Below are 15,003 nucleotides of genomic sequence, written 5' to 3' on the forward strand. Positions count from 1 at the left end.
AGAGCACATATTTTAAATTTTAATAAAGTCCAGCTAATCATCAATTTTTTTCTTTTTTTGTCTGAGCATGAGAGGAAAAAGAGAGGAAGCCACCCTTTCCTCTCATGTTCTACCAAAGGCGAAGCGGGTGTTGTGTCCTGCCTCTCGTGGGAGGGACTTGTCTTTGGAATTCAGTTTACTTCTTTGCCTTGAGATCTGATGGGCTCAATAAAAGTTATGTTTTTGTAGATTATCTGGCCTTTTTTTGCCCTTGGGGTGAGAGCACCATTATTTCTAGAGCACCATTATGTCTATTTTAGGATGCTTTCTACATCCTAAATGGCAGCAGAACTAAAATCATTTCATTTGTTATTTTTAAAGAGTGGCCACAAATGGCATTGTGAATGTTACATAAGACAGAAATAAACCTTTAAACAGAATTTTGAAACAATGGCTGTTAGTTCTTTTTCTTTGTCTACTTTGAGCATCATAATCCTAGCTCTAGTAATTAAATAGGTTCCATCCAAACCAGGAGTCTATTTGTAGTAGGTTTAACTCTGATCATATATTAAGATGATGATATTTAGAATATTGATTTTATAGTGAGCAATTAATGGGCATACCGTGATAATAGGTTTAACTCTGATCATGTATTAAGATGATATTTAGAATATTGATTTTATAGTGAGCAAATCACATTAATGGGCATACAGTGAGTTCCAGTCACACTGTTTGTTTCCACCCTTACTAAGGTGCTGGTGGTGATTAATGTGATAAAGAAAATGTCCTTTTTAGATGATTGTCAGATTATCTTCTGTGACCTCATACTTCTCTAGCCTTATGGGGGCTGGCATGTTTGTAGGTGACTGGCTTCTTATGTGAGCCCTTTTACTGAATCTTGGTCTTTACACTCTAAGCAAGTGTGTGCCAGAAGTCACTGAAGACCATGCTCATATATATATATATATATATATATTTTTTTTTTTTCTTTTTTTTTTTTTGAGATGCGTTTTCACTCTTGTTGTTCAGGTTGGATTGCAGTGGCCCCGATATTGGCTTACTGCAACCTCTGCCTCCCGGGTTCAAGCAATTTTCCTGCCTCAGCCTCCCAAGTAGCTGGGATTACAGGCATCTGCCACCACGCCCGGCTAATTTTTTGTATTTTTGGTAGAGACAGGGTTTCACCATGTTGGCCAGGCTGGTCTCGAACTCCTGACCTCAGGTGATCCGCCTGCCTTAGCCTCCCAAAGTGCTGGAATTACAGGCGTGAGCCACTGCACTCGGCCACCATGCTCGTATTTTTATTTCTTATAGAGGAATTTCCTATATATCCTATAGAGGAGCAGCTTCTCTCCAATATATTTTTCAAATTTTGAAGATAATTGTGGTGTCGCTTTTCAGTCTCCAGCCTGAACACTTGGGGTCTATATCCCATACTCTTATGCAGAAGGTGCTGATGGGGCCAGGAGTCTGACAGTGGGAAGAAGCTCAAGTGCTTAACCACTAAGACAGTTCTGGAATGTCTTTAGAAGACTGTAGTAAGATGAGTGTGCCTTCTGTGTTCCAGTCACAAATGTTCAATTGTCTATTTTCCACACATAAGTCAAATTCAACCTATCCAAAAGTGAGCAAGTCATGCTTGTCATCTTATGCATCTAACTTGCTTTTTTGTGTTCCTGGTTATAGGAAATATCAGGGTTCTTTTTTATTGCCCATTATCCCTTTACTTAATCCAGCACTGGGTTCTGTCATATCCATTCCTAAATCTCCTTCTAATTTGCCCCTTCTGGCCAGGCGTGGTGGCTCACACCTGTAATCCCAGCACTTTGGGAGGCTGAAGCAGGTGGATCACCTGAGGTCGGGACTTTGAGACCAACCTGGCCAACATGGTGAAATCCCATCTCTACTAAAAAAATCAGCCAGACATGGTGGCACAAACCAGTGATCCCAGCTACTCAGGAGGCTGAGGCAGGAGAATCGCTTGAACCCTGGAGGCAGAGGTTGCAGTGAGCCGAGATCGTGCCATTGCACTCCAGCCTGGGCAACAAGAGCAAAACTCCATCTCAAAAATAATAAAAATAATAATAATTTGCTCCTTCCTAAACATTCCCATAAACCAAATTCCCATTCTCATGTCCAATCTGTAATAACATTTATTATTTATTGAGCTCCGATGTACCAGACACTGTTATACATTTCTTTTTTTTCCCCCAGCTTTTTGTTTCCTTTATCTTTTGTATTTTGTTTGTTTCAATTTCATTTAGTTCTGCTCTGATCTCATTTCTCTTCTGCTGGGTTTGGGTTTGGATGGTTCTTGTTTCTCAGGTTCTGTAAGGTGTGGCCTTAGATTGTTTGTTTGTGCTCTTTCAGTCTTTGTGATATAGGCTTTCCTTTTAGCACAACTTTTGCTGTATCCCAGAGGTTATGATAGGTTGTGCCACTATTATCCTTCAGTTCAAATACTTTTTAAATTTCCATCTTGATTTCATTGTTGACCCAATGATTACTCAGGAGCAGGTTATTTAATTTCCATGTATTTGCATGGTTTTGAGGGTTCCTTTTGGAGTTGATTTACAATTTTATTCCACTGTGGTCTGAGAGAGTACTTGATATAATTTTGATTTTCTTAAATTTACTGACACTTGTTTTGTGGCTTATTGTATGGTCTATCTTGGAGAACATTTTATGTGCTGATGAATAGAATGAGTTATACACTTCTTAACATGTGCTAATTTTGTTTCATCTTCATAGAAATTTATTTGGTAGGTGCTGTTACACAGATGACTTAAGGACCTTGTCAATTTTATAGCAGTATTTTTCAGCTTTGGCTTTATATCAGAATATCATGGAAAGTTAAAAAAAAAAATTCCGGCCGGGCGTGGTGGCTCACGTCTGTAATCCCAGCACTTTGGGAGGCTGAGGCGGGTGGATCACCTGAGGTCAGGAGTTCGAGACCAGCCTAGCAAACATGATGAAACCCGGTCTCTACTAAAAATACAAAAAATAGTCGGACGTGGTAGTGCATGCCTGTAATCCCAGCTACTCAGGAGTCTGGGGCAGGAGAATTGCTTGAACCTGGGAGGCGGAAGTTGCAGTGAGCCGAGATCACACCACTGCACTCCAGCCTGGGCAACAGAGTGAGACTCTGTCTCAAAAAAAAAAAAAAAAAATTTAATATCCAAGCCATACCCTAGACAAATGAAGTCAGAATCTCTGAGGGTGGGACCTAGACATCAGTCCTTTTTTGAGATCCTCAGATGATTCCAACACATACCAGGTTGAAAACCACTTATTTATAGTCATAAGGCAGTAGATTCAGAAACTGAACTAAGGTAGGTCTCTGACTCCACAGCCTACATTCTAAAACACAGTGCCACACTTTCCCTTATGTTACATGGTGCTACCAGAGTGAAATGTGGCATGTCATGTTACTGCCCAACTTAATCTCTTTAGTGATTCCTGTGTCCCTCAGTTAAAATGTGATCTTTTTGGAATGACATAAAAGATTGGGCTGATTTTTCCCTCCCTTCTACTCTGTACTCCAACAATACCAGGTCTTCCACAACTATCTGAATCAATGGTATTCTTCACACATGCTAGGCTTTCTCTCTGAACCTCCTTTTTTTTTTTTTTGGAAAACATCGTTTCCAAGACTCTATTAAAATGCCACTTTAAAACTTCCTCTCTGAAGTCATTCCAAACCACCTCCTTACACTAGGCCATACAGATTAGTCTCTCTTTTGTCCCACAATGTACTTTTTCATCGATCACACAGTTTGCACCTGTTTACTTGTCTGTGTAATGAATGAATGGATGACCAGTCACTGATTAAGTCTGTGAATCTAGGTTGTAGCCATTTTGCAAAGAACCTTCAATACTAGCTAAAGAGTTGGGAGTTTATCATGTAGGGAATGGGGAGTCAGTGAGGATAGCTGAGGAGGGGGTGAGATGCTGGAGATGGTGCTTTTAGAAACTTTAATCTGACATGTGAGGTATATGACAGTTTGGATATAGGATAGGACTGGAGGTTGGAGATCACTGAAGAGTTTTTTTAAAAAATAGGAATCCACATTTTTGGTAATAAGAGCCTCAGTCACGATGGTGGCAAGAGGAGTGAAACAGAGATCGATATGATGACACAAGGGAATTCTAGATTTTAGTGACTACATTTGGAGGGCCAGGGAGAACTAAGAGTCAGAGAGGAGCTTGAAGTTTTGAGAATTGTTATTGTATGTATTAGTTTCCTGGGCTTGCCATAACAAAACACTGCAAACTGAGCAGCTTGAAATGACAGGAATCTATTCTCCACAGTACTGGAGGCTGGAAGACTAACATCCAGGTACTGGCAGGGCCACTCTCTCTGAAGGCTCCTTGTCTCTTTCCTGGCTACTGATGGTCGCAGCAATCCTTGGTGTTCCTCAGTTTATAGCCCTATCTCTGCAGTCTCTGTCTCCATCTTCACATGGTCTTCTCTCTGTGTCTGTGTCCAAATTCCCCTCTTCTGATAAGGACACCTATCAGTGGGTTAGGGTCCAACACCCTAATCCAATATTACCTCATTTTAACCTGATAACATCTGCAAAGACCTTATTTCCAAATAAGGTCAAATTCACAGATGCCAGGGATTAGGATTTGAAGATTTTTTGGGGGTGCACACAATTCATCCTATAACATTACATTAATTAATTGCATCAAAGAATCATGTATTGAGTTGTAATTGCCTTTAAAGCATTCACAATCTAATAGAGAAGACAGATATTTAAGCAGATCATTCTATTATAATGTGATATGCACATATTATTATGGACACACAAAGAAGGGTCATTTAACTTAGCCTAATAGAAAGCAGACAAAGGTAGAACTTGGATGAAAATAGAAAAGGAGGAACAACAGTTTCTTGGGATTTAAATCACTCAATGCTTTGTTTTATAATTTTATTAATTTAATAAATGACCTCTAGTTTGGGTACATCCAAGAGGAGACATCCCATCTGAAGTTACCAATAGGAGTTCGGTACAGTTCTGTAGCAGATATAGGTATTGGAGACAGCTACAAAGAGGAAGGAATCCATATGCATCCTGTCCCTCTTTCCATTTTATACCAAATATCTGGGATCATTTTCCTTTTTTCTGAAGTTTGGCCTTTACAATTCAATGTTTATTTACCTTTGAAGATAATTTGCCAAGCACACGATTCTAGATTGACAATTATTTCTCTTAATGTTTTAAAGACATAATTCTCTTGTTATTTGGCTTCTATTGTTGTTTTTGAGAAGTCTGCAGTCACTCTGATTTTCTGTCCTTTTTCTGTGGCTGCTGCTAAGATCATCTCTTTGTCTTTAGGTTCCTGCATTCTCACTGCTGGTGTCTGGATATGGGTTTCATATCCAGGGTCTCATTTTGTCACCCTGACTGGTGTGCAGTGGCGCAACCTCGGCTCACTGCAGCCTTGATCTCCTGGGCTCAAGTGATTCCCCATTCCTCGGCTCCCCAAGTAAATGGGACTACAGGCATGCACCACTACACCCAGCTAATTTTTGTATTTTTAGTAGAGATAATATTTCACCATGTTGACCAGGCTGGTCTCGAACTCCTGGACTCAAGTGGTTTACCCACCTCAGACTCCCAGAGTGCTGGGATTACAAGCGTGAGCCACTGCACCCAGCTGGATTTCTTTTTATTTAACCTACTGGTATATGTTGTGCTTCCTGGATCTCTATATTCATGTTTATCATCAGTTTAGAAAAATATACAGCAATTATCATTTTAAATATTGCTTTTTCTTCATTCTTTGCATTCTGCTTCTGGGCTCAGATTAGATATATATATTAGGCCTTCTTATTATCTTAATATCTTTTAATATGTCCTTTATATTTTCCATTTTCCTAGGCAATTTCTTTGTATATATTTTCCAGTTTGCTAATTCTTTCTTCGCTGTGTTGGATATTAAGATTTTAATTTCTTAAATTTCCGTTTTTCCCCCCAATACGCTTGTTCATTCCCGATAGGCTCTTATTGGTTTCTTATCTTGGTGATTGGTTCCTTTTCTTCTTGAAGCATTTCATACATTGCTATACTACATTCTATGTTTTCTCTGTGCCAGCAAAATGTATGTTCTACGCAGGGCCAATATCACCCTTCCAATCAACCCTTGCATGGGTGCAAAATTGAAGGACTCTAAGGTACCTGTCTGCCACCCCATGGCAAAGGACTGGGAAGTGGAATGTTTGGATTCTCTCTAGGGAAAAGCATTTTATATAATGCTTATAAATGACACAATTTCTGTGACTTCTTCTTACTTTGGAGTTTAAGCTCTTAGTAGATAGGGAGTACTTTAAACTTTGCTTAGCTGATCCTTGGTTCTTAGTGAATAGTAAATCAGTCTCCATCATGGTTTCAGAAACTCTAAAACAACTGATTTCATCCAAGAATGTATACCAGTTTGGAGTAATGATGTTTTTGTCTCTATATTTAGCAGTCAGCGTATAATAATACTTCCTATATAAACGTAAGCTAGTATTGTTTTCAAAACATTCTCATACCGCCAAGTGTTGAGGCTCATGCCTATCATCTCAGCACTTTGGGAGGCCGAGGCAGGAGGATCACTTGAGACCAGGAGTTTGAGACCAGCCTGGGCAACATATTGAGACCCCATCTCTACAAAAAATAAAAATAAATCCCTTGGCATGGTGGTGCATGCCTGTAGTCCTAGCTGCTTCAGAGGGTGGCTGAAGTGGGAGGGATCCCTTGAGTCCAGGAGGTTGAGGCTGCAGTGAGCTGTGATCACACCCCTGCACTGCAGCCTGAGCAACAGAGATCCTGTCTCAAAAAACAACAATAAAAAAGAACAAAAAAACCTTCTCACACTTGTTATCTTGTTAAAGGTTAAAGGTGAAAGTGAATTTTAACGACTGTAGTTTTGATTTGAAACCCTTGGCAAGAGCTCCTTATCTTTTGGAATCCCAGGAAGAAGAAAAATCAGTTATTTACAAGTAAGTCTGTTCTTCCATAGCTTTGCTCTTCTTTTGCTAAGGTGCTAGGGTGTGCTGCCATCCCCTGCCATCCTTTCATGTTGCTGAGACGGTGCTGAGGCACACACAAGGCTCCATTGTGGCAGGACACCGGGCATCTCCTACCACTGTGTCTGGTGAGGTGGCAACACTTCCCAGGCTTTTCTGGTCTTAAAGAACAAGTAGGTTGGGTGCGGTGGCTCACGCCTGTAATCCCAGCACTTTGGAAGGCCAAGGTGGATGGATCACCTGAGGTCAGGAGTTTGAGACCAGCCTGGCCAACATGGTGAAACCCTGTCGCTACTAAAAATACAAAAATTAGCCAGGCATGGTGGTGGGCAACTATAATCCCAGCTATCTGGAAGGCTGAGGCAGGAGAATTGTTTGAACCTGGGAGGCAGAAGTTGCAGTGAGCCAAGATTGTGCCACTGCACTCCAGCTTGGGTGACAGAAGAAGACTCGATGTCTTAAAAACAAACAAAAACAAAAACAACAACAAAACAAGTAGCTAATACAGAAATAACAAACACAGAAATGGAAAAAAAAATGTTAACAACTTGTACTAAAGCTAAAAGGTTAGGAGATTTAAAATTGAATCGGAGTAGTATAAATGGAGTTTGGGACTGGTTTGGGTGGGTAGTAGCTGTTACAATGTTGTACCCAGAGTGAAGGATGTTGTTATAAACAGAGAATGGTACATACTATCAAATACTATGTATATAATGTGGGGAATCATCTCAGCTAACTAGTTTTAGAATTAAGAGATTTCTCTACATAATTATGTAACTTGTAACTATCTGGTTAAAAGTCGTGCTGCCCCTCAGATATTGCTGGAGGGAATGTAAAATGGTGCAGCAACTTTGGAAGACAGCTTGTCAGTTTCTCAGGATGTTAAACATTAAATTATTATTTGACCCAGCAATTCCACTCCTAGGTTTCTACTCAGGAGTAATGAAAACATATCCACACAGAGGCTAGGATATGGATGTTCATAGCAGCATTATTCACAACAGCCAAAAAAGTGGAAGCAACCCAAATGTCTATCAGCTGATGAATGGATAAACAAGATGTGGTATATCCATACAATGGAATATTACTTGGCAATTAAAAGGAAAAAAATACTGATACATGCTGCAACATAGACAAACTTCAAAACCATTGTACTCAGTGAAGGAAGCCATAACAAAAAGCTACATATAGTATGTTTTTTTATACAAAACATTCAGAAAAGGCAAATCTGTAAAGAAAGAAGGTAGATAGTAGTTGCTTAGGGCTGGGGATGGGAGTGGAGAGTGACTTAATGAGCATGGAGCCTTGGGGTTGATGAAAATGTTCTAAAATAAGATTGTCATGGGGGTTGCACAACTCTGTAAATATACTAAAAACCATTGACTTGTACACTTAAAATGGGTGAATTTTATGTCATATAAATTATACCTTATTAAAGTTGTTGATAATAATAATAATAAAAAACGAACCTAGCAAGGTGCAAGAAAAGTGAGCTTATATGACTTTCTAGGAGATCGGCTTACAATTCTCTGTTCCTAAAAAGTGCCCGAAGTAAGCTGCAGTAGTTTCCTTTTCCTGAACAGGCTCAGAATTTGTTGAATAAATACAGTGTGGCAGAAGCTGGAGGGCTTTTAGAGATGCTGGTATGACCAGCAGAGAGAACGACTAATTGTCTCCTGAGGACCTTAGTGTTGTACAGTAGAAACAGATGACAGCTGGGGAGGGCGTTGGCCAACATGGGCTTATTGTCCTTGAGGTGTGGTTTAACCATTTGCTGGGTTGCTTCTTGAATAGGAGCCACAACTGAGGGGAAAAAGGAAGTGTCCAAACTAAGCCCTATTCCCTTGGTAGTTGAAGGCCTTAAAAGATAGAATGATTGATTGAAAAGATAGAATTGAGAATCACTCTTGCATATTAGGGTCCAAAGGGGTAAGTTCCTCTGCAATCCCTAATTGCCAGAGTCTCAAATAGACCTGTTTGGGTAAGATTTTAGGATAATCAGCATCTTAATTCAATTTAATTTTGATAAATGATATACAAGGAGAGATTTTGTTCTCAAATACATCTAGCAGAGCGAGACCCACATGTGAAGGAGGATATTGCATTGCTGGAGTAGTGGGTTCCTATATTTTAGACTAGAGGCTTAAGTCTAGGCTCACTCTAGAAGAAAGGGGAAGACTGGATTCTCTTCCATGAATAAGGGAAGCATCCCAATTCTGGCAGCAGGGGTGGAGAAGGCATATTTGTCCTTGGCAGAGTTAGACCTTCTCAGGGAGGGCAAACTGGACAACTCTGTGAGGGATCATTCACTCCAAAGGACCCAAAGCTGTTTGATTAAGCAGCACAGAGATTACAGATGAAACTATGACCAGAGCAAGGCAATACTATTTATTTGGGTTTATTTTCACACAAAAAAGGTAAATACGTTTATTTTCATAAAAATACACAAATTCACATAGAACTCAACTTCAAATTTAAATAAAAATATTAAGTGCTACAGTTGAGTTGAGAGTTAAGAGAATCCCTTCCTTTCTGGTTCCTTCCTGCAGAAACAAAGGGTCATCCTTTCTAGAAAGAGAACCGCTGTGTTATCAGGAGGGAAAGAATCCAAGTGCCAAAGAGGCCACCTCTGAAGGGTATTTTTCTTCCTTGAGCCTCAGCCAGGAACGGGAGGAAGACCAGGTTGGGTAAGAGCTGGGACTGTCCCATTTCATCATACATAAGGTGGCAATTGCTGATACCAAAATCTGAGCACCTGGGAACTTTCTTTGTATGGCAGGCTTCCAGGAAGAGAGGAGGCAGTGGAGAATAGGTTAGAAGCAGCTGAGGGGCAGGTGCCCTTTATTCAGAGGGAATGGAGAGGGCTGCCCTGGCCCCCTGGTGGAGCCACACGATGAGGGTGCCCCCGGTGGGTGGGCCACGCCGTCCAGGATTTCCCCAGCCCCTCTCTTGTTCCGCCATCTCCACCCTGCCTCTACCATTTACCACTTAGCATAGCCAAGCCAGGCCCCACATTTTGTTAACCTTAAGGCAGTCAAGATAGGTAGAAACTTTTCAAAAGAACCAATACTAAATTCAAGTAGTAAAATTTAGGAAGTGAAAGCCCCCATATTGAGAGATTGCCAGCAGCAGAGAGGAGCACCCACGCTTCCTCACTCTGCACCTTGTGACTCCTGGATTGCATTAGGGCTGAGCGAGGGCTTGTTCTCTGTGGACCCTGGAGTAGGCCCTGTGACTGGTGGAAAGGATCCCGGGAGAAAACTCAGGAATAAGAAGGGAGAAAGTGAGACTTCAGACTGAAATTACTAGAAATGCTAGAAAGGAGGAAAATGAAACTGAGGAGCCAGAAAAATGCCCAGACCAGTTAATTAAGACCTGGAGTAACCAGGAGATCCAGAGTTTCCTAAAAGAATGGGAATTTCTTGCATTTGAAGAGTTGAGAAGAAGAATAATGAATTATTTAGAGGAATTGCCCAGTGTCTCAAGCAGCGGGGCATAAAGAAGAGCTGGCACCCATGTCTCCAGCTGACAAGTTTGCAGGGCTCATACTGGACTCCTCATGACGCCAACTCAAGGCCAAGGAGCAACCCTGGCCCTATCCTTACAGAGAGGCCCTACACAGTATTCTGGGATACAGATAAAAGGACAATGCCTTTTCAGGTCCTCTCTGTGCAGATATGATCGTGCCTCCAACTCCCAGTACCAGCCTGTCTGCTCTGAGGCTCTGCTGTCAGTCCCCTACGTGATCTCCAAGGATCCTCAGGTCCCAGATGGGAGCCCTCCACGGTCAGCTCCATGCCTGTCGTCTGCTGTTGTCCTTGCAGCCCCCAGCGCCTAGCAGCAGCTGTCAACCTCTTCTGACCCTGATCTGGATTCTGAACTTAAAGACATTTAGAACCTGGGTTCTTGATTCTGTCTGAATGACCATGGAAAAGCACAATTTTATACCCTGGTGCATGACTCCTTCCTCTCCCAGCATGTGCAATAAATGAAGAAAAAAGCCCCAACATTTAAAATGGAAAGTTTATAGCAATATTAGGTGTTGGGCCATGTGCAGTGGCTCATGCCTGTAATCCCAGCACTTTGGGAGGCCGATGTGGGCAGAGCACCTGAAGTTGGGAGTTCCAGACCAGCCTGACCAACATGGAGAAACCCCATCTCTACTAAAAACACAAAGTTAGCCAGGCGTGGTGGTGATGGGGGCCTGTAATCCCAGCTACTCAGGAGGCTGAAGCAGGAGAATCGCTTGAACCCGGGAGGCGGAGGTTGCGGTGAGCTGAGATCACGCCATTGCACTCTAGCTTGGACAACAAGAGCGGAACTCCGTCTCAAAAAAAATATAGATATAGATATAGATATAGATATAGATATAGATATAGATATAGATAGATAGAGATAGGTGTTTACAGAGCATAGATTTCTCATCCTAAGGTAATGATGGCTAAAGTTGGTGGCCATTTGACTGAGCTAGCCCAGCCTACCATTTCTGGGTCTAGGTGGAACTTCTCCCTCCAGTTCTCTTGTCCAGAGTCAGCCTCTTAGGAGTGTATTCGAGAAGTCATGGCCTTCCTCCCCACTCGCAGTTAGAAATCAGCATGTGAATGGGCTGTCTTCTGAGTATCCTTCAATCTTGCCATCTTCCTTTCTAACTGTCTCTCCATTTCCCCACTCCTACCTCTAAAGGACAGGGGTGCTACTTTTTTTACTCATTTATGAAAATTTACTAACCTTTTCTTTTGTGTGTTTAGCTCCTTTTACTGCCATGTTTTGGTATCCTCCCATGTGCTTGCTTGCTTCCTCAAAATTTTAACAAGCACCAACTCTGAGCCAGGCAGTGTTTCAGGAGCTGGAGACACAGTGGGAAACAAAACAGAGAGGCTCTGATTTCCTGGAGCTTACATTTTGATGGGGAAATAGACAATAGTCAACCAAATAAACACATAACATCACGTGAGTTAGTAATAAGGAAAACAAAGCAGGTAGAGGGGGTGGGGTGGGACGGTGGGGGATGAATGAAGAGGACTGTTTTAGGTGGAGAAGTCAGAAGAGGCTTCTCCTCTGAGATGACGTTTGTGTAGCAGTCTGAGGAACCCAGGGAGTGAGGCGTGGAGAGATCTGGGGAAAGAGTGTTGCGCAGATGGATGGGCCCAGGCAAAAGCCTGAGATGGGAGTGAGGCTGGTGTGTTCAGGAAACAGCTAGAAAAAGTGGGGAGGCTGAAGATAGTGAGTGCTGAGAGAGGGCGGGAGGTGAAGCTGGAGCAGAGGCAGGAGCCAGGCAGGTTGGGGTTACAGGCCGGGACAGGGAGTTAGAATAAAATTCAAAGTGTGAGGGGAAGCCGTGCGGAGGTTTGGAGTAGGGGGGAAATCATATCTAATCAGCATTGCACAAAGAAGAACATGGCTGCTGCATAAACAACTGCTGATGCTGGAGCGAGGCGGGGCCGTCAGGCAGTGAGGGTTCCAGGCCAGGTGAGAGCGAGGGCTCCAGGCTCCAGCGTGGGTGGAGAGGAGCTGGCAGAGCTCGTTTGTCAGCGTGGAAGTGGGTGAAAGCGAGAAATCAGTGCGGGGGGCCTGGGTGGATTGTGGTCCTAGTCACTGACCTAGGGAGGTCTAGGGGGAAAGCAGGTTTGCAGGGAGAGAAGTGCAGAAGTGAGGAATAATCGTGTTTGGGGCTGATTTCATTGCAATCATTATAATACCGAAGGAGGATTTGTAGGGTGTGATTTTAGAGCAACTGAACTCTTCCCCTCACTATCCATTTAAACCTGTTCTGTTGGGGTTGGTTCTTCCCCTGCCCTGGGCATTCTCAGATAATAAACAGCCTCTGGTTATGAAGACAGTCTGTTCAGTAACTAACATGGTCAGTGTCGTATAGCATAATGACCAACGCTTCAAACTTCATTTAAGGTCTCTCTCCCCCCGTTTGGGGCTGCTGAAGCTGGAGCTACAAGAAAGAAGAGGGAGGTAGATGTCTTCTCTCTTTCCCTTGTTACTCTCCTATTCCTTACCCCTGTTTCTTGCCACTGTGATTTCTGATATTTTCAGAGTCCACAGTCGGAGGGAGGAAAGAGAAGCAATGGGTGGGCAGGAAAGTTCTTACCTATTAGTTTTATGATGATCTATTTTAGGGTAAGGCATTCTCTGGCAGGGGTTTGAAGCTAGTGGTTTTTCTCATGGGGCACTTCCAAGTGATCTTCAGAGAAAATTCCTATTGCTTGGAATTTCTCACCAGATTTCTTTTCCAGCTGTTTGCTTAGGACTGTCTCTGGCTCTAAGCATCTGATGGAACTGCCACTACTTCATTCTTCACTTAGGAACATAGCCTCTATCACCTAAAGAGATACTGAGACTAAAATTAGATCCATTTCAGTATCTTTGTAGATGCCCATCCTACTCCCAGGAGGAGATATACAGTAGGCAGGTGGAGGTGCAGGTCTGCAGTTCAGGGGAGACTGGGGGTGGAGACAGGTTTTTGAGAGTCATCCTCATATAGATGCTATGTGAAATCATGCAGTCACCTGGGGGTGAGTGTCAAAGAGAAGAAGGCCGAGGGCTAGTCCTGCAGAACGCCAAGATTTAGAGGTTGGGGCAAGGAGGCAGAGCTGGTGAAGGAACATGCATGGAGCGAGAGGCTGGTATGGAAGGAAGCAAAGCAGAAGTATGTGCTGCTGCAGAGGCCCAGTAGAGAAAGGGTTTCAGAAAAGAGGGCACGCCCAGCCATGTGGCAATGCTGCTGAGAGGGAGGTAAAGTGAGGACTGGGGAGATATAGGCGTAACTGCTGATTTTCATCAGAGAGGTTAAGTGGAGCAGCTGAAATGAAAGCTGATTAGAGTGGGTTCAGGAGAGAATTGGGGTGAGGATGTGGAGACAGAATAAGCAATGCTTTTGTGGGGTTTCGCTATAAAGTGGCTGGAGAAGGTAAGGCAAGGGATGTTTTTATCAGCGATATTGATATTATAACATGTATGTTTCCTGATGGGAATGCTCCCATAGAGAGGGAGATTTGATGATACTGGAGAGAGAGGGGGCATAATAGAAGGGCAGAGTCCTTCCACAGGTGAGGAGGCAGCACCCTGGACTCAGGTGGACAGGACACTCTATGCATTGTATGAAGAGGGAAGGCCGAGTACATGGATGTAGGTCAAACTAGCTCAGTGGATTTTGCAAAGGAAGATTGTTTCCTTCTGTTTACTCATTTTCTCAATGAAGCGAGATCATCAGCTGATAGTGAGGCACAGAATAGAGATTTAGAGGTTTGAAGAGAAAAGGGAAGAAAGGAACCTACTATTTTCTAAATCACAACAATCCAAGTGGAAATTAGTACTCCAAACATGTTGACATCTGAAAGCTGAGACCACAGGGGTTCCCTCAAATCATGTCACACATCAGTGATCCGCCCCATCTATTTGACCATGTCCCTGAATCTCTCAGTGCTTCTGACTCCAGACAGTGCAAGGAAATGCTGAGGCAGGAGGCCTAGGTAGAGACCCTGCCTGAGAGATGAGTCACTTGGCTCTGGCAGGACAGGCTTCAGGGGGATCAGCTCAGCTTAGCTGGGGAATGCTTTCTGCTCTTGTAAGCCCCTCATCCCCATACCACACTCAACTCTTCCCTTTTGTCACCTTCAAAAGGTTTCAGCAACCAAGGAGCACACACCCTGATCCTTGATTGGTGAAAGGATACACAAAATCAGGCTGCTTCAGAGGAAGTCATCTGCTCGCAGGAATCAGGGTGAAGGCCAAGGAAGGCACTCAAGAATTGTCCTGTCTCTAAAAAAAAGCATCTGCAACAAACTTCCTTTAATTTTTGATTTCAGTGTCTGTGATAATTAAGAAATGGCAATACCATGTATTTTCCCCAGAAGTTAAGAAATACTGCTGAACGAACCAATAAAAATAATTACAGCTCCCTCACTAAGTGTCCATCTTTGTATATTTGGTTTGTTCCTCAATTAAGGTATGCTCCCTTTGGTCATGCACCCTTCATGGCCACATCCACATATCCT

At 42.8% G+C, this 15,003-nt stretch overlaps 1 protein-coding gene across 16 annotated transcripts in view; it reads left to right on the plus strand.

Annotated features, from left to right (window-relative positions):
• Positions 1-15,003, plus strand: part of FAM228B (family with sequence similarity 228 member B) — an 88,268-nt gene extending 73,265 nt beyond the window's left edge. For 5 of the 16 annotated variants that reach the window (XM_058426608.1, XM_058426613.1, XM_058426609.1 and 2 more), the window contains 3 exons: positions 6,863-6,970; positions 9,547-9,684; positions 10,658-10,915. In XM_058426608.1, the coding sequence (XP_058282591.1) occupies positions 6,863-6,970; positions 9,547-9,684; positions 10,658-10,835 (424 nt within the window). In that variant the 3' untranslated portion in view covers positions 10,836-10,915. Of the gene's footprint in view, positions 1-6,862; positions 6,971-9,546; positions 9,722-10,657; positions 10,918-12,904; positions 12,962-14,629 lie in introns of those variants that run through there. The other 11 variants (XM_058426601.1, XM_058426612.1, XM_058426599.1 and 8 more) reach the window with 8 other exon arrangements.

Source organism: Hylobates moloch, unplaced genomic scaffold, assembly GCF_009828535.3.
Source record: "Hylobates moloch isolate HMO894 unplaced genomic scaffold, HMol_V3 SCAFFOLD_13, whole genome shotgun sequence".
NCBI classification, from domain to species: domain Eukaryota; kingdom Metazoa; phylum Chordata; class Mammalia; order Primates; family Hylobatidae; genus Hylobates; species Hylobates moloch.